The sequence below is a fragment of the Sciurus vulgaris genome (assembly GCF_902686455.1).
Source record: "Sciurus vulgaris genome assembly, chromosome: 12".
In the NCBI taxonomy this organism is placed as follows: domain Eukaryota; kingdom Metazoa; phylum Chordata; class Mammalia; order Rodentia; family Sciuridae; genus Sciurus; species Sciurus vulgaris.
Window position 1 is genome coordinate 17,683,178 of NC_136473.1, and position 26,834 is coordinate 17,710,011.

General features: G+C 37.2%; 1 protein-coding gene across 7 annotated transcripts in view; it reads left to right on the forward strand.

Annotated features, from left to right (window-relative positions):
- Window positions 1–26,834, forward strand: part of CELF2 (CUGBP Elav-like family member 2) — a 495,873-nt gene that overhangs the window by 94,183 nt on the left and 374,856 nt on the right. For all 7 annotated transcript variants that reach the window (XM_079106234.1, XM_079106222.1, XM_079106224.1 and 4 more), the window contains exon 2: window positions 15,995–16,030. In XM_079106234.1, the coding sequence (XP_078962360.1) occupies window positions 15,995–16,030 (36 nt within the window). The remainder of the gene's footprint in view (window positions 1–15,994; window positions 16,031–26,834) is intronic.

The window sequence follows — 26,834 nt, forward strand, 5'->3', positions numbered from 1 at the left end:
ACTGGAACTTGCCTTGCTGAGTGGCAAACTTTACATCGACCAATGATCCTTGATTTTTTTTTCAATTTTCTACCTTTTGGAAAGAGGTTGTCTATCACGTGTCTGACTTGCCATTGTATTTGAAGAAAGATCATTTGTTTTCAAGTATCATGGGTGTGCAGATGGACAAGAATTTTCCAAGATTAGATCATATTCAGATCTCACTCATACCTTATTTAGATGATTTATGTGTTGATATTTGGAACTTTCTAAGTTGATGCTCTTCAGAAAGACCATGACCATGCATGCAATACCTTAATCTTGGACTTCTATCCTCCAGAATTGTGAGAGAATATTTGTTATCTTAAAATAACTGTATTTTCTGATATTTTATTACAGCAGCCCTAAGAAACTAATATACTAATCAAAAGAAAGTTGCAGTGGCTCTCTTAATAACAGATAAAGTCAATTTCAGGGCAAAGTATTACCAGAAATAAAGAGGTTATGTGATAATACAGGGGTTAATTTATCAATTTACCAAGTGGAAATAGTAATCCTAAACTTTTATGCATCTAATAATAGAGATTTAAAATACATGAAGCAGAAACTGATAAGAGAAGTAGACAAATCCAGAATGGTCAGAGATTTCAATGTTCCTCTCTCAATAATTAATAGAACAAATAGACAAGAAATCAGTAAGTATATAAAACATTTGAACAACACTTCAAACAATTTGACCTCACTAACATTACCCAACAACTGAATACAACGTTCTTTACAAGCGCATGAAGAACATTTAACAGAAGAGACTCCGGGTAATGAAATAAGTCTCAATAAATTTTAAAATTCAAGTAAGACAAAGTATATGAATGACAAAAATTGAATTAGGAATTAATAATATGAAATATCAAATATTTGAATTAAAATAATGAGCTTCAAAATGATCAATGGGTCAAATAAATCAAATGAGAACTAGAAAGTATTTTAAACTGAATAAAAACAGAAACACAGGATATCCAAATTTATAAGATGCCACTAAGCAGGATTTGGGGATCCTTTTAGCACTAATCCCCTATGTTAGAAACAAAGAAAAGTCCCAAATCAATGACTTCAACTTCTGTATTTAAGAAACTTTTTAATAAAGCTAATTAAATACAAAACAAGAGGAAGAAAGGAAATAAAAAAGATCACAGTGGAATAGGAAACAGAAAAACAACAGAGAAAATTAACGAAGCCAAATTTTGGTTCTTGAAGAAGATCAATAAAATCACTAAGCCTCTAGCTAGACTGATTAGGGAAAAAAGCACATGATTTATTAATATTAAAGATTAAAGATGTAACATTATTAGAGATTCTACAGATATTAAAAGGCTAATCATGGATATTATGAATGACTTTCTACCAATAAATTTGACAATTTTAATCAGGGGTCGTCAAACTTTTTCTGTAACAGGCCACATAGTGAATAGTTTAGACTTTGAGGGACATATGTTCTATGTCACATTTTTTTTTTTTTTTTACCTTTAACCCACAGTCTGACCCTGACTTAAAAAACATGAACAATTTATTGAAAGATACAAATTTTCAAATCACAATAACAAGAAATAGATAACCTGAATGGTCCTATATCTAACATGAAATTGAATTTGAAACTTTCTCACAAAGAAAACTTCAGATGAACACAGTTCACTGGTAAATTCTACCAACATATAAGAAGTAATACCACAAACTCTCCCAAAAATTTTTAAAAAGGGAGTACTTCCCATCTCATTCCAAGACCAACATCACGCTATTGCCACAGACAGAGGAAAAGAAACTTCAGATCAACAGCCGATTCCAAAAAAATTCTAGCAAATTGAATAAAACCCTTATTAAAACAAAAATTCTTCACAATCATATGACGTGAATGCTAAGGACTCAAACTTAGTGTAACAGTTGAAAGTCAATTTGTATAATTCATTGTATTAGCAAACTAAAAGAGAAAAATCATGTGATCATTTCAATAGATGGAGAAAAGGATTTGACAAAATTCCACATCCATTCCTGATAGAAAGTCTTGGAAAACTAGGAATAGAAGGTCTTGTTCTCAATCAGAAACTTCCTCAATCTGGTAGTAGGAAAGTATACTGCTGCCACCACATTTAATAAAAAAAAAGACTGAGTGATTGTTTTCCCTATAATCAGGAACAAGACAATGATGTTTGTCTCCTTCACTTTTATTCATCATTCTACTGAAGGTTCTAGCAGTGCATTCAGAAAGTGTGATATAAAAGGTACTTACAGTGAAGAGGAAGAAATTAAACTGCCTTTCTGCAGACAATGTGACTATCTAGGTAGAAATTTAATAGAATCTTTCTTAAACAAAAGCTGCTACAACTAATAAGTAAGTTCTGCCAGTTGACAAGAGTCAAGTTGTACATATGGAAGTACATTGTATTCCTATATGACTACATCAGTTATATCATTAAAAGTATTAAGAACTTTGGAAAAAAATCTGACCAAAAAGGCAGAAACTTACATATTAAAAACATAAAAAATTAGCCAGCCTAAATATGCAGATGCACTCGACTCTGACCAGAAAACTCAGTGTTGTTAAGCTATCCATTTTTTCCATATGGATTTACAGATTTATCATAATCTTAGCAGGTTTTTTTTTTTTTTTTTTTTTTTGGTATAAATTGACTAAAATTCATGTGAAAATATGAAGGACCTAAAATCACCAAATAACTTGAACAAAGAAGAACAAAGTTAGAAGTCTAACACTGGGGATTTCAAGACTTTTTCAAGACTTGAGGCAACAGAAAAGACAAACTACATATACGAAAAGAGCTTCATGCACATATGGGCAACTGATTCCCAACAAAGGTCAAAGGCAAGTCAGTGGCAAGACTGATGGTTTTTCAACCTAGAGTGTTGAACCAAATGGATGACCATATGCAAATACATAAGCTTTGGTTCTTGCACCATATTAAATTGACTCAAAATGATCATAGATCCAGATATAAAACTTCGGACTGTGAAACATCTAGAAGAAAACATGGGTGAAAAAGTTTGCTGACTTTGGGTAGGCAAAGAGTTCTTATATTCAGCCCTAAAAACATGAGTCAAAACTGGTACATTGGACTCCATCAAAAAAAAAATATATATATATATTTTCTCTTGGAGAGAAATCAATGATAAAATGAAAAGATAATGTCCAAACTAGGAGAAAACATTCATTACAAATGGTTCTCTACTGTGTCCATGTCTACGCCCTTCTTGCACACTTGGGGAGGGTAGAGGACCAGAGGAGTTTTAAACTAACCCTCAACTCTGCACCCTACCCTGAGAAATCCATTTTACCTTCTTATCTGTTCTCAAAACTCCTAATACATACATACCTTTTTCTTAGAAAGTGTCTATGTCTGGAAGCAATTAAATAAATGCTTATAGCCCTCTAAGTTAGAGACAACTTATAAGGTGGTATTTCTTAAATCTGTTTTCTATTTGGGATTTAAAAATAGAGATTAATTTAGATTATTGTCCTATTCTTCATGTCTTCTGACCAAGTTCTGTTTTATTTGCTAGCCATGTTTTGTTTTATTTTCTTCTTGTAAATATGTAATTTAGAGTTGGATGAGCCCGGATTCAAACTCACTTGACTTCTTTGAATCTTAATCTTCTTATCTAAAAGATGGGCATAATGATTAATAACTGTGTTGTAGAGAATAAAAGAATTATATAGAGTGTTAAGACCCAACTGATTAAAACATAGCACATAGTAATTGGTGGCTGTTGATAGAATAAATTACATACTTTGCAAAATAAATTGCATCCAAGTCTGAGTATTTTGAATATTGACAGTATTGGTAGTTAACAGAAAATTCTCCAAGTATTAGTATCTTTGTCACGATGGTCTTTCCTTGTGAATGAACTCACTGTTTAGTTCACCCCTCACACAACCATACATGCAGTGTTTAGTCTTTAGTTGCTATTAGGGTTTGGTCTAAGTTTGGTAAGCTGTTAGGTAATCCCAAGGTTATAAAGCACCTTAAGAGATGATTGTTTTAACCACTCATTCCCAAGGTACACAAACATTGTCTAATAAATTTATTCCCCAGGCCTTCTAATTTAACTAGATACTAGTGGTGGAAATACCCTTAATTTCCAGGGTCATATTATCTAAATTTCTTTTATTTTTCAGGCCATTCCAGGGATTAATTTTCATTATTCCCCACATAAGTGGCAAAGACCAAATAAAAGCCCTTTTCACTGACTCCACAGGTTCAGTTTGTTGGACCCTTGCACCAGCCACTCTAAGGATTGATAATATGAGAGTACAAAGTGATCAAGTCCCTGTCCTCCTGGAATTTACAGTCTAGCACGGGAGACAAGCGATAGACTTGAGTTAGAATCGAATTGTATGAGAAAATAGAATTTCACTGGTCCTGATTAGGCTCATATTGACCATGGGCTCCATGAGTAACTAAATGAAGAGGTAGATTTATGAAAATTTCAGGACTTCTTGGTTCTAGCAGTAAATAAACAGATAAATAATCAGAGAACCAGGTTTTCTAATACACAGAATGGAGAATACAATTGTCTAAGAAAAATAACATTTTTCCCAAAATCTTGGTCAAAAAAAAAATCATGCTCTACAATTAAAGCAATTCTTTTTTGTTCAAAGACACATTTACATACACATATGCATGCGCACGCGCGTGCACACACACACACACATATATAAAAAGAGAAAAAATTTATAGCTTGCAGCAGACCCTAGAGATTTAAATACCAAAACCTTTCATTTATACCAATAATTCATATACAGCTATATGGGGTGAAAAAGGTTAATGATGGAATTTTTTTAAAGTATATTCCATTGACTATAAATGGCAGATCTGACAGTTAAAATGAAAATTGTTCCAGAAGAAACTTTAGTCAAACTAATTATTTGAGACGTTATAAGGATGTATAATTATATTCTTCACCTTTTAAAAAAAGTTTTATTACAAATGTGCTTTTAAAGAACAAGTAGAGAAATAAAAGCTGTAATTGTTCTTAATTATAGCTAACTGTAATTGCACTCAATTGCAATATGCTGAATATCACCAATGGCTAAAGAAATCCTGGCATACAGACAGTGCGCCCACATTCATGAGATGAGGTATAGTTTTATGAATATTCTGTTATCTATAATTTAGCTCTTTTCCTGTTGATTCCATTTCAGTTGGTTTTTCTTATTTATTTATTTTAGTGATTGTAGAGACATAATTGTCATCTGTGAATGTATTGAAGGTTGTAGATTTCATCTGGGGTTGGTTCAAATTTTGCATTGCCACACACAAAGTACATTTTGGAGATGGTTAAATGAGAGATTTGGACATGACCACCATAGCTGAATACACTGAATACATAGATTTGAATTTTTAGAGGTAATGATGAATACACATTTAATTTATCCAGTAGGGTCCAAGAAGCAACCTGGAAAATTTGGAGGATCTAAAATAATATTAGCTACCCTGCTGCAGGTACATCTCAGAATAACATTACTTCAAATGGGCAAAACAGTCTCTTGAATGGCAGGATTTTCACCCATTCTGCAGAGGCTTGCCTGCCTCTTCCAAAGAGCTGGATTCACATCCCCAAGCTGCTGGGCTTCTCTGCGAAATAGGGCTGATGACGCCATCTTATTTCTCAATCAAAAAACTCCTAATTAGAATACATATAGTGCATGCTTGCATAATTATATCAAAACCTTCTACTGTCATGTATAACTAAAAAGAGCCAATAAAACATAAAATTACATGAGGAGAGATTTTTAAAAGATAGAGTCTTGGGAAAAAAGTAGTGAATTCTTTCGCTTTAGGAAAAAAGAGCATTTTATTATGTGTTAAGGCCATTGCTCTAAAAAAAAAAAAAAATTTAAGCGAACAAAAAAAAAAAAAAACACTGCAAGGTTCTCTCAAATCACATTAAAGCAACCTTTATTTCTTTTCTGTTTCTATGGATAGAGGCTAAGAGCCTTCAGCTCTGTAGTCAGAGTCAGCTGTGATACAATTTCTGGTGCGTTTTTTAAGGGGAAGAATAAAAATCCTTCAGCTGAGCTCCATTCTCTTACTGCTGATTAGAGGCCAAGTCCAAGTCCAGAGAAGCAACACCAGTGGTCATCACACCCCAAATCTTTATATCTGGTGGAGGCAGATAAGGTTACAACACTGAGAAGGAGGAAATAATATGACTCAGCTAATCTAGAACATTCCAAGAAGTCCAGGAGTCTACATACCCCATCTTGGTTTCTCCTTTGTTTGCTTTTGGTTTGGGTTTTTTGGTGGTTGTTGTTGTTTCACCATTAAATCACTCCATCCCCGGTGGATTTGATCTGTGGCTCTCAGGAGCCTCCTTGTCTCCCTCTCCTCCCTCCTCCACGCCATCATTTGTCTTCCACCCCTGGCAGCCTTCCCTAGGCCGATCCCCACCCCAGAGAAGTGCTCAAGTTCCTGGTGACTCCCACATTGACCTCAGACCCTTCTTTAAACCAGCGGCTCTTACACGTTAGTTTCTTAGTAAGGGGAAGATATCTAAGACAAAATATCCTTTCTGTTCATATTATCATCTGCTTTATCAGCCATGACTCTGGCATTGGTTATTATGCCAATGAAATCTGCCTAGATTTGTTTCACCAAAAACTACCTTTACTCCCTCCCCAGGATGGCGTCAATGGGATCGGTGTGGATAAAGTCTCTCCTCTTCCTTAGAATTATGCATTCATTTGTGCAAGTTTTTATGTCTGTGTGTTCCTCACCAGATGGTCAACCTCATGAAGGCTGTATTTAGCTCCCTGCTCCATCTCCAGCACTTAGTGATTGGCACATAGTAGGAGTCGTAGACATATTTGTTCAAAAAGTTAATAAATGTTCATGTTAATGAATTCAGTATCAATTCCTGTTGGTTGATGGATTAGGCCATTAGTCAAACATCACAATTCAGGGTGATATTTGCAAATCTCTTTTGGATCTAGAAATTATCAGGAGTAGGGATGATTTTCTCTAATTAAGAGGACTTATTGGTGATATTATTTCACTGGGAATTAATAGAGAAAAGTAGGCATTATTGCAAAATGGGCATTATTTTAAACTGAATCAAAAATAAATGTGTTTTTTATCAAAAACATTTATTTTTGATTAGTATTTGTTTTGGTATTTTCCCCTTAAAAAGCTTCTCTATGAATTGCAACACAGCTTGTTGTATAAAAGCCCTGTGGTATTAAAGGCAGGACTCTGTTAATGAACTGATCCTGTCTCCCCATTGTAGGACCTCAGTATTTGTAGAAAATAAACATTTGCTTGTTTGGAAAGATCTCGTTTTGTTAACAAAGCTTTAATGAAGCACACATACACGGGCGGGGTAGGTGGCTTAGTGGGAGAGCACTGACTCGGCATTTCTGAGACCCCCACCATCACACACACACACACACACACCAACTACAGTTAACAACCTTACATGTGCATTGCTGGGGGCGGGGTCTGCTTTTGCTTTTAGTCTCTGAGGGTAGAAGTTGGTAAATGAAAGTTAATGTGCCATTTCTAGTCTCTGTGACTGTCCTCTAGGGCTGGTTACATTTGCTATTGCTGAAGTCTACCTAAGTGAGTTTTAATGAGCAGGACTTGTTACTAATGGCCTATTCAGGTACTTAGTAGATCGCATTATTTAACTGTGGTAGAATCACAGAGCATAAAGAGCATGATTAATATACGAGCCCAAGTGCGCATGGAGGCTTATTCTTCCTCATAATGCCACTAGCAGGGTGGAGGACAGGGCTTCTTTTCTTGGGTGGATGCCTGAGCCAAGTGTCAAGATGACATTTGTAAAAGAAAAGAAAACAAAAACCCTTAACACCATCTCAAAGTGACGGAAGGGACGCGGCAGTGCCATTTGAAACGTGGCTCCCCACTTTCGGACAACAGTCAGGCCAGATGGGATCTTTTGCAGAGCTGATTGAGAGAAACCTTTGGCAATTTGATTTTCAAGGCACTTGAGCACAGGGACACAGACAGTGGCACGCATTTGGTGGCTGTTTTATACAAAGAATGCTAAAATAATACGAATAAATCTTGAGCCAATAAAATCTTAGCAAGGACACTGAATAGGACTTCCAAAATGAAGGACTATCAGAAAGAAGCTGGCTAGGTCAATAATTAGATTTAATTCATCTTAATTGCACCAACTCTTTTGACAACCCAGATTGCACGCCTGCCTCCTGTCAGATGCAAACCTGTCCTTGCAGACACCACTCAATCATTCCTCTGTGGATTGTGATAGAGGGAAGGCCAGCCTCTGGTGCTAGCAACTCCCAGCAGGCCTGGGCCTGGAGCCTTCCTAGACATTGATCAGACATTTCAATACCAAAAATGCGTTGGATAATGTCAAGACATCTCCCTTTTTAAAAAAGAGCAGGCTAGGCCAGGGACTTTGGTGCCCCTCCTGAAGCTGGTCTGAAGCGCTTCTATGAGCTGGCTGGCTAAGGCCGCATTCACTTGCACGCAGGAGTGAGTTTGAGAGACCGGTTTCTGAAGTGATATGAAGTGTCTCTTGTGAAAACCTACAGTTTCCTAAGGGACTTGGCGAGTTCATCCAAGGGTCTGGTCTCCCCTTCTTGATTGTCAGCATTTTGAATGTACAAAGTCAGGTAGTCTGTGTTTTTTTTTTCTTAAACCAAAGCAATACCTAGCATTGTCTGCTTCATGCAGGTACTGAGTGAAGAGTTCCTAAAGAGAAGAGGGAAATCCAATGGTGCCAAGGAGAGAAGTGGGCCTCAGAAGCTGAGGTGGGGGTAGAAATGGTTACATTTAGTGAGCTTCCATATTCACTCAGCCACATCCTCAGAGATCGCCGCCCCCAGGACCACCCTGTATAAAATCATAGCTCCCCCGCCCCCCTCCACTTATACTCTCTCCCCCTCTCCACCTAGCTTCATTCCTCTTCCTCACATCACTACGTAAGATAGTAATAATCATTTATTTGCTTGCTTATCTATTGTCTCCCCAGCTCCATTCTGGAATGGGAACTTCTTAACACTGAGTAAGAGTTATTTTTATTATTATTATTTAATTGTTGTTCGCTGCCATAGCACAGAATCCAGAATGAATGGACACATAGCATATCTGTATAACGTACTGTAACTTGTACTTACTAAGCTTCAGAATGACATCATGATTTAAAGCATGAGATCTGGAGTCAGAGTTCCTGGGCTCGCTTCAAATCCTTGCTCAGGCTGGGTGGCCTTGGGAAGTGGCTTAGGGTTGGCTCTCATTTACCTCGTCTCTTTTGTGGTTTAATAACAACTGCTTCATGAGGTTTTTCTAAGGATTAAGTGAGTGAACCCCTAAAAAATGATCTAGAGCCATGGCTGGTATTAACTAAGACCCCAGGAAACGTGAACAATTTCGTCAGCGTGTGTGTGTTAACTGTAGATTTTTACGTTTAAGAATAAGGGCTCCTGTCTGCACGTGGGTCCACACGTGCACACACAGATTTTGATGTTTTAATCATGAGAGTGAAAATCGAGGAGGGATAAAAATGGAAGAAAAGAAATTTAAATTGGCCAAAAGAATGAGAACATAGAGGGGAGAGACTAGGAACCAGCCAGGGGATAGAGCCACGTGTTAGGCTTGATGAAATGGAGGAGAAACTTTAATGTCTAAGGTGTTTGGGAATTCCCAGAGCTAAGGGTCACCATCTGAGAAAAAAAAAGTTAACTGTCCCGAATTAACACATGGATTTTGATGCCTTTAAGCTAACTTCTTGTCTACGTATTATTTAGGAAATGGATCCAACTTTTAAAAACTCACAATTTGCTTCAAGCTGGGCAACCAAAAAAGGAAAAGGGGAAAAAAGGAAGGAATAGGAGGGGAAGAAGAGATGCTTTCACCCCTAATTAAAATAAAGAAAACCTCACTCCTTCCACAACCAGAAAATAAAATCACTGGCAGGAGAAGCAATAAAATGAATTTTACTTTTTTTTTTTAAGTCTTTATACTTTTGGAAGATTGAAAGTTGCCATTGGAGAGAAACATCCCAGGCTAAAACTGTTTATTTTGCTGACACACAATTAGCCTGGGGGCTCATGTCCTCTGTTTCATAGTTGTTGGCTAATTTTGGAAACCGGCAACCTGCGCAGAATAGATGGTAGACCCTTGCTTCACACTTAAGAACTGCAGAGTTTGGGAATGGGAAGGATGGGATATGAGGAGGAAGAGCAGTGTTTCAGGAAGTTGACAAAGCTGGCCTCACAGGTCAAGGTTTGACAAATTTTAAACTAAAAAGACTTTTTTGTTGTCGATGTGTAAAGGGAATACTGTGTAACCTATAGAAACTGTGTAATATACCCAGGACATTTGTCTGCTCTCCTCTCTCTTCTAGATCTTCCCTCCTTTGATAAAGTTGAATCTATAGCACAACTTCAGATTTGCAGAGGGCTCTGCTGTTGGTTCACGCTGATGACCACATCGCCCACTTAGATCAAAGGGCAGAACTATTCGTCTCCATTCTGAGACGAAGATCCCTCCTGAGACCAAGGAATCGCCCCAGGATATACAACCTACCAGAAGTACACCCTCCATCATCTGTCTGCCTTGATCCCTGGACAGTTCCCTTTCTTGAAACATATAATTTTGCTTTGTTGTTTCTTTCATCATTGTTTCCAATCAATTTTCAGCATTCTGATCTAATTCTGATCTAGAAATCAAATTAGTTTGGTAATCATAACCAAGGAAAGGAAATTAGTACAATTAAATTCCATATACTGCTATATCCCTACCACAGTCATTTCTAAATATGAGTTCCAAAGGCTAGAACGGCTTCCAAGGTAGAGATGTTTCATGGTCCTGTAACGGTGACATTTATCGAGTGTCTGGTGTGTGTCAGGCACCACCTGTGGCAAATTTGAATGAAACATGATCTTTGACTTAGAGGAGCTTTCAGAAGTGGAAAAATAGCATCCACCACTTCATTCCTTATATAATATCTTTTCCTGGAAGGATGAGGATCTGAATTCATCTTGTTGCCTCTCATAGTACACCCTTCCCATTTTCTATGCTGAACATACACTAAATGCCCAATGAGTATGCTAGATGAATAGATATTAGCAAATAAAGACGGGAACGATGCTAATAATGGACATTTCCACCTGTCAGTGTTCAACAAGAAATGCATGGTCTATATGTCATCCTCTTTAAATTCCCTCAACTGGGTTATGGAAGAACATTACCTAGGAGAAGCATAACATAATCTGCTAAATGTATTTTCCTTAAGGGTGTCTTTCTTAAAGGTAGGGAATCATGAAAGCAGGTGAATAACTCAGATGATTTGTTAGCCATAGTTAAGTGGATACAAATGAACAAAATCGTCATTTTAAAAGCTTGGCGTTTGCTGATTTGCTAATCTCAAAAATAGCATTTGGTTCATCCGTCCTAGCTATGCTGCTACAACCTGATGTGTGATGGTTCTTTGTTTTGGTTTGGTTTGTTCAATCTCAGAGGCATATGATCCAATGGAATTATCGGGTTTTTAGTAATTATAGGTGGCAAGTAACGTCTATCATTCTAGTGTAGATTTTTGAGCACGTGGTTGTATAAGGCATCATTTTCTCCTGCTAGTACTGAATATGTGAAGAGCATGACTTTCTCCAGCATCTGTCTTTTGCAGCATAGACAGGGCACCACCTTTTCATTAAGAGGATGGATCCACCGAGTTCAGCATTACCTTTTAACTAAACATAACTTGCCATTTGGAATCTTCAGCATATTTTTCGAGAGAAACATGAACTTGAAGACACTTGTGAAAACCACGTCTTTTTCTCCCAATATTTGTCGTTGTCTTGCCCACAGACCTAGTTCAACATCAGTGTTTCTAAGTGTCCTTCCATTTTCTTTTTTTTTTAACTTCCGCTTTCCTCTTTGTCTCTTGTCCCAGTTCAGGTTTTATCCTTCCCACTCTTTTGAAACTGTGCTTGTCAACATTTTTTTTATTTGTTCTTTTTAGATATACATGACAGTAGACTGCATTTTGACATAATATATACACATGGAGTATAACTTATTTTAATTAGGATCACATTCTTGTGGTTGTACATGATGTGGAATTAATTACCCTAGTCATGTATTCATTTATGAACAGAGGAAAATTATGTCTGTTTCTTTCCTATGAACATCTATTCTCCCCTGCTTTTATTGTGTTATCATCTGCATATCAGAGAGAACATTCAGCCTTTGGTTTTTTTGGGGATTGGCTTATTTCACTTAGCATGATAGCCTCCAGTTCCATCAATTTACCAGCAAATGCCATACTTTCATTCTTTTTTATGGCTGAATAATATTCCATTGTGTATGTGTATCACGTTTTCTTTAGTCATTCATCTGTTGAAGGGCACCTATGTTGGTTTCATAGCTTAGCTATTGTGAGTTGATGTGACTGCGTCACTATAGTATGCTGATTTTAAGTCCTTTGGGTATATACCAAGGAGTTGGATAACTGAATCAAATGGTGGTTCCGCTCCAAGTTTTCTGAGGAATCTCCATACTGCTTTCCATAATGGTTGCACCAATTTGCAGTCCAACCAGATATGTATGAGTGTACCTTTTTTCCCACATCCTCAACAACATTTATTGTTACTTGTATTCTTGGTGATTGCCATTCTGACTAGAGTGAAATGGAATCTCAGTGTAGTTTTAATTTGCATTTTTCTAATTGTTAGTGATATTGAACATTTTTTTCATTTATTTGCTTACGAATTATTGTATTTCTTCTTCTGTGAAGTGCCTGCTCAATTCACTTGCCCATTTATTGATTGGGTTATTTGGGGTTTTTTGTTGTTGTTGTTTGTTGGTTGGTTTTTTTTTTTTTTTTTTTTCCTGGTGTTTTCTTGAGTTCTTTGTATATCCTGGAGATTAATGCTCTATTTTAGGTCTTTAGATGGCAAAGATTTTCTCCAATTCTGTAAACTCTCTCTTCATGTTCTTGATTGTTTCCTTTGCTTTAAAGAATCTTGTTAGTTTGATACCATCTCATATATTGAATCTTGATGTTACTTCTTGTGCTTTAGGAGTCTTGTTGAAAAAATCGATTCCTAAGCCAACATGATGTAGAGTTGGGGCTACATTTTCTTTTAGTAGGTGCAGGGTCTCTGGTCTAATGCTTAGGTCCTTGATTCACTTTGAGTTGAGCTTTGTGCAGGTGAGAGATAGGGGTTAAATTTCATTCAACTACATAAGAATTTCCAGTTTTACCTGCACCATTTGTTGAAGAGGCTATATTTTCCTCAATTTATGTTTATGGTGCCTTTGTCTAGTATGAGATAACTGTGTAAATGTGAATTTGTCTGTGTCTTCTGTTCCATTGGTCTTCATGTCTGTTTTGGAGCCAATACCATGCCACTTTTGTTACTATAGCTCTGTAGTATAATTTAAGGTCTGGTATTGTGATGCCTCTGCTTTACTTTTCTCACTGAGGATTGCTTTGGCTATTCTGGGTCTCTTATCTTTCCAAATAAATTTCATGACTGCTTTTTCTATTTTATGAAGAACAATGTTGTATAGCATTTTTGGTTTTATGGCCATTTTGACAATATTAATTCTGCTTATCCAAGAACATGGGAGACCTTTTCATCTTCTAAGGTCTTCTTCAATTTCTTTCTTGAATGTTCTGTAGTTTTCATTGTAGGGGTCTTTCTTCTCTTTTGTGAGAATAATTCTCAAGTCTTTTCAAAGCACCCAACCTAGTTTTTATAGAACAAGAACTTTACTACTGTTATATTTCTATCCATTTATATCATGTTTAATTAAATTTAAAAATTAGTATAATGAGTACCACAATCATAAACAGGTTGGAGAACAAACACAAAATACTGTTGGCAAACATGGAAACTTAAATGACAGGAACCAAAGCAAAACAGGTATTCTTAGTTGGGCTCATTTGCTAGTTTTTTCATGGGACTGGAGAATACTGGTTAAACCAGCAAGCTTAGGAAACAGGTTAATTATGGATAGTTCTATTGCTTGATTACAGAGTTTCGCAGTTGAGGGCATTTTTGTCCCCAATGGACATTTGTCAATGTCTGGAGATATTTTAGGCAGTCGCAATGGGAGAGGTATGGGGGAGTCACAATGGATTACTGGCATTTAGTAAGCAGGGCACAGAGAGACTATTAAAATCTTAAAATGCCTAATACAGCACACACACACATACACACACACGCACACACGCACACCCCCCAAAATATTCTCTGGCCCAAAATGTCATCATAATGCCAAGGTTGAGAAATCCTACTCAACTGTGATTTAAATGAATTTATTTATTATAATGTATGAGCAACATAATTTTAAAAGATACCAAGAGACTCATAATATTAAAACATGTGTAATCTGGAAAGCAAAACCAAGGAGTTAAAAGATTAAAAACAAGGAAATACAGAGTTGTACCTTAGCCCTAGGCTATCATTAGCCTGAGCTAGCTCTAAACATTGATCTAAACCTCAAGGTCACTAAGACCAGAAAAGTTCATTAATTCAATGCTGATAAACTGAGCAAATATTTATGGAGCACTAATATATATTGGTCGCAAGTGACAAAATGATAAATAATAAAATAAACATTTAAAAAATGCTTCCTTTGTGTGATAAACATTGTAAAGGAAAGTTAGGGGGGCTGCTTCTTAGCTGGGGGACCCACAATTATAGAGTCTGCTTGGAAAGAGAAGTTTCTGAGGCAGACACTAATTTCTTAGAAGAGGTGAATACATCTGAGACATTCAGCAGCCCAGAGGGTAATGCATTCAACTCTGGTTTTGCTGAAGGAATGGAAAATTTCTCCCCAAAGCCAATTTCCACAGCAATAAACAATGGAGGCTTACTATTATACAATAACCAGGAAAGACTGTATCTAGGGGAGCTAAATTTATAATTATTCATTTTTCAAAGGAAGTTTTTGTGGGAATCAGTACTCCCCTAAAGTGCCCAGGGACTATCATAGACAGTAAGGGAGGGAGTTTTAGAAGCTGGGAGGGTCAGAGACGTTTCCTAGAACAAGAAGTCCTCTATCTGGATTAACTAGCTAAGGCCCCCGACTGGGTTTAGGATTAGGCTGAGGAAGGTCAGGAAGCACCTGTAATCATGGACCTCATTTTGTGTGTACAGGTATATTGCTATTTTTTCTTCATGAGGTGTTGATATCTTTAATGAGACTCTTCAAGGGTAATATGACCCTAAGAAGATTTTATTCCACTGTCCTGAAAATTACACCTTTAATCCCTCAGTCCACAATTAAGCCCTCCTCTGCTGTCTAAAATAGCTTCACATAAAGCCTCTGTGTCCTCCTACACCAATTCCTCTCTTTTATTTCCAAGAATTCATCTCTGATTGAAAGACAACTCATGGCAATTAGGGAAGAAACTAATTCTGAAACGTCTCTGGTCATTTTTATGAATTTGCTATAGGGTCTTTAATTAGTGAATTTCTCAGCATTTGACTGTCTTCAGCAAACTCAAATGGTAGAACATTATCACCAAGAAATGTAAAAGCAGACATCTCCTACCAGGAGAATTGCAAAACGTGCCTTCCTGAACCTTAGGTGACAGATCAGCATGATGAAATACCCCCAAAAGATTCTGTCCCTAAATGACCCTTAGAAAGAGATTGCTTTAACTGCAAATAACCAAAAGCTAGTTGTGGGGAGGGAGACCTCCTATTTTCTTTGCCAATGTTATAAATGTTTAAATTATCATATTTTGAACTTACTTAGGTTTAAACACCAGAAAGCAGAGGCAAAAATTTTGCAAGTGTGTAAATTTCCTTTGAAATTAGTCATTGAAATGTTAATGGCAATTAATCAGAAATGTGCTGAGTTGATTTTAAGTTTCTAAACATCTGTATGTACAGTACATTCTTCAAAAATACCTCAGTGCATTGTATTATATGATTAAACTAATTTTTATAAGTTACTAAAATGAGCTGAATTGTGCTTGTCTTCTTTTCTTCTGACAGAGAGACCACCACAGAATTAGCTGGAAGTCCACCAAGGTAAGCAAGCTGGCTTTGCTTTTTTCTCTACTTGGGAACTTTGTCCTCTTGTAGAGGGTTTATCATTTCCTCTTCCTCCCCTTTGTCACTATGCCAATGCTAAAATGTATGCAAGAGTCATATATAAGTGATGTCACCAAGAAGTAGTGATGATAATGTTCATAAATGGCTTAGAGAAATTATTCTCATTCTTTTGAATTTATATCACATATTTGGAGATGTATACATGAGCAATATTTGCCCTAGAGATCATAAAGATGTGTACCTTCCTCTATTATACCCATGAAAACTAGCAATCTGAAGACACTTAGAATTGTTTTTTTTTTCCTTTAGTATATTGATTATTATTATTGTATTTAGGGATAAACACAATAATAAATAAAAAATTCTTTTTATGAAAGAATCCTGAGCTTCCCCTAAAGAACTTACATCATAGTTTTGAAGATAGAAGTACACTTTAAATTCCTATTGTCATTTAAAGAAATACTAAATAATATTTTGGGAAAAGGAAAGATCGATGTATTTTATATATTTTGATATTTTATGTCAACATATAAAATAAGATGATTAACAGGATGTAAGCTTAGATGACTAGCCATCCAGAATGATTACCACTATTCAGTGAAGAGAACGCAAGTAGGAGGAAAGGAGGGACGGAGAGAAAGGGAAGGAGGAAAAAATGGAAGGAAGAGGGTGGCCATATTTTAAGAGGCATTTTACTGAACATTGTATACATAGACTCTGGTCTTCCCACCTACCATTGTGCCTTAGTTTGGGAAGGTACTCAATAACCATTAGGAAGTGAATTCATGTGTCATAGAGTACTGCCTGGGAACTGTTAGAAATTGAAATTATAGATTCTCAAGAACAGGAAAAAGATGATCAAACAATGTGATTATGAATAGCACTAGGGATTAGGGAAAGGTCCGAATAGGGGAAGGTCTCCTATACCATCTGGTATAGGAGATAAGCACATTTGGTTTCTTTTTTATGTAAAGAAAAACTTTGCTCGTAGATTCATGATTAATGTTGCCAAAAAACTGTTTACTGTGATCCAAATATTTAAATTACTGTATGTCTTCATTCTTTGGCTACATCCCAAAGAAATATTTCAGCCATGTGCCAGTTTACAGGGTTAACACCATACGTGTGTTCTGGTTTCTGTATTCCTGCTGAGTTTGTTTGTCATCATGCTTTCAATCTGGAAAAGGTCCACCATGAAGACCTGAGCATCCCATCATTTGCAGGCAGAGAGAGAGTTGTGTATCTGCCCATGTTTGTGTGAAGAAGTTAATCCTGAAATAATGGAATGAGGAATGACTTCCAAACTTTTATAGAATGGCTCAGATGTGGCCCACCTCTGTATTATCAGAGGAGACCCACACCATGCAGTAATCATGCAGATGAAAATTACTCAGATGTCTGAATCTGCAGCAGCCTCCTGAATTCTATTAAGTAGTGCTTTACAGTGAATACCAAGCAGCCATTCACATATTCCCCAGGAATGATCTTCGGTTACAGCTAGCTTATTTCTCAAGGGACAGTCTCCTCTCTTCTTGAGTTTGGTGGGTGGTATTTTGGTAATGAGCCTACTTATTTTTTTTTTTTTGTCATAAACTTTTATTATTCTAATGTTGAATCAGGTTGAAAATAAACAACATGCCAACAATTCCATTCTAACTGCATTCCTATTCTAACTGTAATCGACTGTCATTGTCATGCAGGCAATAGGGGCATGAGAAATAAGAGATGAGTTATTTCTCAATTATAATTCTAATATAACCTCAGGTACTCTTTTGACTCTCTCTAGGGACAATATGGGACATTCCCATTAACAAATATTTGCCTTCCTTACATTAACATGAAATAATATCATTATTTTATGGTGAATTCCTTCCTTGGTGTCCAGAATATTTCTTTTGCTAGCATTGATTTGTTTGTACAATATCACAGAATCCCATCAGCTGTTGAGCCTTCAGCCTGTTTTCAAATTTCGTTGGCCTGTCATTGAGAAAGTGCAAATAAGCCCTCAGATCCATGGGTACCATTTTGAACAAGGTACCTGTAGTAATTTTGTTTGTCGGTTCATGATTAGTAGAACATAACACTTTTGAGTTTATCCTTTTAGTCATAAAAGCATGTTTATACTGTGACATCTAGGAAATGTGGAAAATTGCCATTCAGGCAACTGCTACCTAGTGACATGTGGTTAGGAAGGAGGGAGGCATTTTTTAAGAGTTTTATGGTTTAGTTTTCATTGGCTTTGACTGTCTTGAAGTTTTCCAGAAGGACCATTTACAATTGTTGGACAGGGGTGAAGTATTTCAACTTTAATCGCCTTACAAGGCATTAATTTCAAGTAGCTGGCCACTGGTTGGTAATATGCTGTGAAAATGTACAAATCATGTAGCAGTGGATTGTGTCTTGGTAGTTACAAATGCTTTGAAGTTGAAATGAGATATGTGCACAAGGTGCATGAACAAGCATCAGGTTTGTTTTTCATTACTAATGATAACCTCAATGTGTTTTTGAATTCTTGCCATTGTTGAAATTAAAGACTGCTAATAATATGTCACCAGAAAAAAATAGTTTACATGAGCAACATCCACTAAGCATTGTAATTATATTATAAATATTAAAACCAATGATCCTGTCAGGATTAAAACAAATATTTAAGCTGACTACACAAACTACTCATGCTGTCCTTTTTATCTTGAAGTGTCCCAGAATTGGACTGTATGGTTCCCTTTTGTGAGCTGGGAAAATGATCATTTTCAATCCTGCCTATGACTCTTTGCTTTTATTTTGCTTGTGGCAAAAGACAGTTTAGCAATCTGAACAATTTTTTGTTATGATCATGTTTTTCATGATCTGTATTTTGTGGTTAAAAAGTGTCTAGTTAGGTAAAGATGCTTAAATAAAATCATGGTGAAACTCCAGTTGTTCAGATGTAATGGGACACTAAATTAATTAAGATAATCTTGAGTTTTAATACAAGAGATGTCTATATAGAGATAAAACTTTATTTGGGGCAGCAGGGTAAAAGTATAAATAAGGCTTATATCAACAGAGGTTTTATTGTAATAGCGCATCATTAGCTGCTGCTTCTGAAAGAGAAAGGGCACTTTAATTTCTTGTTAACATAGACTACTTTTACTCAATATAAACTAAACAGTATGGAGAATAATGGGATTTAATAGACCTGCACAGAAGTATCTTAAGTACTACAAGAGAGATTCACAAGCTGGTTCTTAGACACAGCATCCAGAAGTCAGGATGTTCTTTGAAGAACATGAAGTAAAAGTAAATGAAGCTTAAAATAACTATGTATATGAATCAGATGTCATCTTGCACTAGATTTTAGCATAAATCAATGGAGGTAAGCAAGGACCAAAGATTGAAGTTAGAAAAGACAAATTTAGACTTATCTCTTTTATTTTAACCCAATAACTTGATCTTTCTGTTTTCTTTTGTGTCTTTTCTGATGATGTTCAAGATATACAGATAGTTCCCAACTTACAGTGGCTCAACTTAACAATTTTTTGACTTTATGGTAGTGGGAAAGCCGTATCCATTCTGTAGAAACCTACTTTGAATTTTGAATTTGGATCTCTTCCCAGGCTAGTGATATGCAATCTGGTCTTCTTGCATGATGCTGGGCAGGGGCAGCAAGCCCCAACTCCCAGTCACCATCACAAGGGGAGACAACTGACACTCTCCACCGTTCTGATTTGCTGAGCTATGATGTCTGGTAGGTTAGATGTAGTAAATGGATTTTCAACTTGTGATGTTTTCAACTTACAATGAGTTTATCAGGATATAAGCTTATCATAAGCCAAGGAGCCTCTGTTTAAAGCCATGGAACCTACCCCACCCCCAATTCCTGAAAGACAAGTCTGTACTATAGGATTCAAGTTTGAGACCCTCAACCAAGAAGGTAGAACTGCTTGGTTTGTGTGACTACCAGAGATAAAAGTCATTGCACTTTTACACATGGATTTTGGTATTAAATTATACATCTGTGTTATCTGAAATCTGAACAGAATGGATTCCATTTAGTGGAAGGCTGACTTTTATCACTGACCTTATTTCTCAGTCATGGATGTGACTAGTCAGGTACAAGGGGGAAAGGTTGAAGCCTAGAGAATTATGCTAAGCTCCAACAGCTCAACTTGCTACTTGTGGCTCTGGAGGGTTTAAGGTTGGATCTCCAGTTCCCTATGGAGGGCTTTAGTAAGAAACACAGCCTTGTTTTTCTCATTCTCCTCAATATGAAATGCTCTCTTCTGAGAGACCTTTAGAAATTAGGAGATAAACACGTTGGTCAACTTCTCACTGAGCACTCAAGAGCTGATCACACTTTTCTTTCTTCTCTGTGATCCCCAAGAAACAGTCGCCTCAACTGCCTGGGACCTGCATCTGGTGCTTTTCAATATGGACTAAATTCATTATTTGTTCAATGAAGGTACACCAAGCACTTGGTATATTCCAAGTGTGATTGTAGGTTCTGTGGGAGAAACTAGATGAAACACCATTTCTTCTCCTTGGTCATTAGCCTAATGAAGAAAGTACAGGTAATCCCATGTGAGGAACAAAGTATCTAATGCTGTAAGAGGAGGAGAAAAACTTCTAAACAAAGGGTACTAAGGGATTGCAGAAGCCAGATTGGCGGCAGCAGCATCCTGAATCAGCCTTCTGAGCAGGACTTGAATGATGGGTCAGGTTTGAGCTTATGGCTGCCCCATGGTATCCACAAATCCTTCCTCTGTCAGATTCACTAGATGGCTAACAATGGAAAATAAGTCTACTGGCTTAAGTGACTGGTCTTTATACCTTACACAGCTCAATTTCCTATTTGTAGCCTCTAGCCATCAGCATACAGGGTACAGCACCTTCTACCCTGATTCTGAGGTCACAGCTGCTGTTGGTAAGATGTGTTCTCTCCTCCTTGGCTCCCTGACCCCCACTTCCTAACCTTTCATATCCACCTCACATTCCAAGTCTGTGACTGAATTCTTTCTTGCACCAACCTTTCTCTTGTAATGTCCCCCCTTATTATTTTTCTCAGATTGAATCCACTTAAAAGTCACTACAGTTATGTCAGCCTAGAAAACACATATTGAGTTTATAGTTACAGTTCAAGAGATTGGGGAAAAAAAACCTACGGTTAATTCAGCACTGCTGTGGTCTAAATATGCTCCCCCCAGATAAATGGATTAATGCCATTGTAAATTACTTTAAAAAGCTATAAGAGTGGGTTCACTCTCTTTTCCACTCTTCTGTTATATTCTCTAACCGTTGTCCTCTCTTGCCTTTCTGCCTTCCACCATGTGAGGATGCACATACATACCAGATGAGAAGTGTCATACCACATGCTGGTACCTTGGTCTTGAACTGCCCCCCCCCCTGAATGGTGTGAAATAAATGTTGTTCTTTATAAATTACCCAGTCTGTGGTACTCTATTATAGCAGCACAGAAAGGACTAGGGAAAATGCTCTGGAATATCCTCTGCTGTCCTCACCGTGGTGGGATGGTGTCCCTTATGCTTGTGAGGTGACTGGAACAGCTCCAGCCTTCACATGGAGACACAGCCATACCCACTTTCTTCCCATGTGTCTCTTTTTTCTTGTAGGTGCTTAAGCCTTTAGGGAGGATAAGTTGGGTTTCTGGTGTATTCGTGTCAGGAAGGAGTTAGGATAGGGAAGACATGGTCTGTAAAGGCTTAAGGAACAGTAGCCGCCCAGATGAGTTCTCTTCTTTCATTTTCTCATCAGCCTACTCCAGCCAGCCTTAGGACCCTTCTATGCCACTAAACCAGTCAGACCAAAATCAACAGTGGTCTCCATCTAGCTAAATCCAGTGGACAGTGGCCATTTGTCTGTTGACATATAGGGCCTTTTGCCTGTGTTCATTGTAGGCACTACTTCCTCCTCCCTGAAGCACTTTCTTAGTTTGGGGGACACCAAACTCTCCAGGTTTTCTTCTCGTCTCCCTGACCATTCCTCCTCAACCTTTATTCTTCATTCTTCCTCCCCTTCTTGATTACATTTTGAGATGCTCCCAGATTCTCCTTGGGAACTGTTCTCTTCACCTGTGGAGAGAACATGGAGCGAGGTTTTATTCAATTCCAAGGGAGTTTTTTTTTTGTTGTGTGTTTTTTTTTTGTTGTTGTTGTTTGTTTGTTTTTTCTTTTCTGTCTGCTTGTTTTGTAGTACTAAAGATTGAACCCAGGGCCTTGTGCATATTAGGCCAGTGCTCTGCCATTGATCTACACCCTCAACCCCGGCTTCCAAGGTTTTGAAAGTCAACTTTATGCAGATAATTCCCATTTTTATATCTCCAGCTCCCATTTCTCCCTTGAGCTCCAGATCTGAATATTCAGCTCCTAATTTGATAGCTCTACTGGAATGTATATCTTAAACTTCATATGTCCAAAAAAAGAACTCTTGAATCCTACTTCCACCCACCTACCACCATGAACTCAGCTGCTCAAAAATGAATCCCTAGGAAAAACCCTAGAGCCTTTTGTTTTTCCCTCATAATTAGCAGACAACCCATTTGACCAAGGCTGCCAACTCGACTGCCAAAATTTATTTTTAATTTGTCCACTTTTTCTGTCTTTCCAAGCCACCATAAACTCACATCTGCCCTGTTGAAATGACCCTCTGACTGGTCTCCCCAGTAACTCTTTGCAACTTATTCACCCCATAGCAACCTAAGTTATTTTCAAAGGTCATCAGTCAAACCATGTTGTTTTTTGCTTAAACCCATGCAACAGTTTCCTGTTGCTTAGGATAAAATTAAAATAGTGTATCTCAGCTTCCAAGGGCTGCTTTTCTGCAACCTTATCACCTCCCCCTTTGCTGCTTGCTTCCTCTTGTTTCTGAAACAATAGCCTTTCTTCCCCCTTACTTGCTCAGAGAGCCCTCCTTGGAGCACCCTCTACCATCTACTCACATCACCATATCGCCATATTGTCACATCACCATATAGCCATATTGGCTATATCGTACACATTCCACTTATCACTATCTCTTCTTTTTTTTTTATGATTTTGTCCTTTTATTTGTCATCTCTTCTCTTCCCCTCAGTGCCAGAACAATGTCTGCCCTGCCTATCTGGTTGATTCCTCCATCTGTGGGACCTGTAACAGAGTTCACAGTCAATAAATTGTTGTTGAGTATTCACTCAGCTGTGTGAGCCCCCAATTCAGAGACAAGGAAGTTGAGACCTGGCCTCTGGTCTTGTGTTCTTCCATCTCCCTGATCTTTCTCTCCTCTTAAATTCTCTCCCACTCATTCCTCTAGACAAGGGCTGGCAAACTAGTCCACAACTCAAATCTAGCCCTTGGCCTAGGCTTATAAGTTTTTATTGGAATACAGTCATGCCCATCTGCTACAACATCAGAAATGAGCAGTTGTGTCAGAGGATGGTTTGGCCTGGCCAGCAGAAAATGTTTACTAATTACTTATATACCTAGACACATCTCAGTTATCACTTTTTCTGCTACATTTTCTCTGCCCTGAAGGGTTTTATGCTCCTTCTGTTAATTCCCACCGCTCCCAGTGATAACCCCTATCCTAGAATTTTATCATCTGGTTGTATAATTTATTGGAGGATTTTTATACCTTCCCCTTCAAGGAGGAAACATGTGGAGATCTCATTTCATTCATTGTTTATTCCTAATGCCTAGCAGTGCCTTGAACATAGTAGGCACTAGATAAATATTTGCATATGTATGTCTTTTTGAATAGATGTTTGGATTATTTTTAATAAATATTTGTTTGAACTGGGAATGGAGGAAGGATTGAGGAGAACTTCTACCAAGATCTAGTGGTGAACCAGATCTATCACCTTTCTCACTCTGCTCAATTCTTGACAGCCTTTGGAACTCAGAAAATTCCATCTATTCAGGTGGGGAGTTATTAGCCTAAATTTGACTCTTCCCTAGATGTCCAGAGCTGCTGCTGTTGAGTGTATGCTGGCCCAGAGTTTGAGAGGTCAGGTTTGGACTTAGACATGCTTGAATCCTGTGTCTGGTATTTCTTAATTCTCTGAACTTCAGTAAGTCAGTTAATATCTCTGCCTCAGTTTCTCATTTAGAAATGTGGAAATTTTATAATAGCCATATGATAGTATCTCTATGGGGAGATAATCCATGTAAAGTATTTAGTCAGTGTCCAGCACAAAGCAAGCAATCAATATATATGAGCTATGATTGTGGTTCATTCAAATATAGTTTTATGTTAAATATTTCTGCCAACACTTGGGTAGGTAGCATCTCGAACAGGGAAAGACATCATATTGCATATAAGCAGCAGCCCAGGGAAGGGGTTTGACACAGGTGCTCTGGAACCAAGCTCCCAACTGTAATCAAACCCCAGTTCAGCCCCTTACTAGTTCTGTTAACTTATATAAATTTCTTCACTTCTCTGTGCCTCATTTTCTTCTTCTATAAAAGGATAATAATAGGACCAATGACTCTGAGAATTGATGCAAATACATATGAAGTGCTTAATATAGTATTTCCTTTGTTATTTTATTAAAGGAAGTTAAATTGCATGTCAGTTCAAATATGAGATACAGAAGGAGGAAAGTATAAAACCACTGGGCATACAAACCAGTTCAGATTTTAATTATTCAATACCTGGGTTTTGTCCTTGCTATGAATAACTGTTGATGACTTAAAACCAAATATCCCTGGTCTTCAATGTATTATTCCCTTGACCTTGCTATAGCACATGAAATAATGATCACCCAAAGAAAGGCTACAGACTGATGCTGACCTACAAAGGTTCAACGTACAATTTCTTGACTTTACAATGGCACAAAGGAGATACACATTCAGTAGAAACTTTACTTTGATTATTGAATTTTGATTTTTTTTCGGGGCTGAAGATATGTAGTCCAGTACTTTCTTGATGCTGAGCAGCAGCAGCAAGAAACAGCTCTGAAGCAGCATATAATCACCAGGGGGAATGACTGATACTCTACCATGTATTGTTTTGCCATCATCTTGTGGATGAAGATATTCAATAGGTAACATGAGATATGCAACACTTTATTACAAAGCATGCTTTGGGTTAGAAGATTTTACCAAACTGAATGCTAACGGACATATTCTGAACGTATTTAAGATAAGCTTGGTACGATAAGCAATGGGGTTTGCTAGGTCAGGTGTATTAAATGCATTTCAACTTGGGATATTTTCAACTGGAAATGGACTTCTCAGGACATAACCCCATCATAGATCAGGAAGCACCTGTATATGCAAAGGCTGCACCTTTATCATGGGTAGCTCTATCAGAAACATGGTTTTCATTAATTCTCCAAATTACCTACATCAAAACATGTCATTCTTTATAGATGTATATAAGAGTCCATAGTGACTGAATTAAATTACACTTGTTTTATAATATAGTGTTCTGATGTGTAACAGACTATCAAAAGAAGGATCTTTACAAGGAAAACTTTAGAATATTAAGTTACTCACTGCATGACCTATTTAGACTACTCAGATTCTTCTTGTTGTAGACTACATAATTAAATTTTAAATGGAACATGATAAAGAAATTATACTGGTGATCTCCAGAGATTTTGATACCCTATTTGGTTCTTTATAAGAGTATAGCAAAGACACACTTTAAAATTTAATAAAGGCCTGCCCTAATTTTTTTTCCTTTTAGATTTTCCTTATCTGCTCCACAATTCAAAGCTATGTAACATGATCCACAAGTGTTACCTGAAATAAATGCTCAAAATAAAAAAAAAAAAAATTCTTAAAAGCACATTTATCCCAATTTGAGAATTCCATTATTTGTGCGGGAGAGCTTTTGTGTAGCAATTGAACTCCTTTAAGATAAAACCTGCCATTTCCTGAATTTGTCACCGTAGAGAATTGGAGCTCTATTCATTCTGTTTGTGGAAGTATTCATATCTTCAGAGTGTTAGAGCAAAAGGTTAGAAAATTGTTTCTGTGTAAAGTATGATTTTGCAATTAGAATTTCTTATTTGCTATGTAAAGGTTGCACATTTGAGGGAATTAAAGAAAATGCACACACACACACACACACACGCGCACACACACACACACACACAGCCTGAGCAGAGCCAATATAGAACACAGAATGCCTGGCTTGAGCATCCTAAGAGCCATTGTCACTTCTTGGGTAAATGATGTTTGTTTCATAATCTTGTGTCATTCATTTTCTTTTGTATTTAAAGAGACACTGCCAAGATAAAACTTAATATGTTAAATGCAATTTTCCTCATAACATGAATAACATTTTCTAGTGTAAAGCACACCCATGTTAGGTGACAAGTCTTTCTAGGATTTTGTTGTCCATGGAGTTTTGAGAAAACACCAGGTTTTCTCAAACCCCTTCCTGCTAGGGACTCGTTGTGTTTTACATCTTCTTCAATACTGGTGTCCATCCGTGTTTGGAATTGTCAAGCTCCAAGATCGTCTGAATTAATAAAATTTCTTCTTATTTATACACAGATCATTTTAAACCTTGTAAACCTTTTTTTTTTTTTTTTCAGATTAGGTTTTACAAACATTTCTATTATGTATTTTCCTTTTTCTTCTTTTTAGCAAATACACAGATTAGCTTTTAGGCCCAAACAACTCAAGCATCCTGTGTTGTTTTCACTTTTCAAATAAGCAATGTTAAACACTCAAAGCACAGTATAAGAGCAAGCTGAGCCTGGGACACAGCCAACAGAGAAAGTCACCACTAAACTCAACTACTCATCCCTAGCCCTCGGCTTCTCACACTTTGCGGGGAGGGATGTAACTTTAAG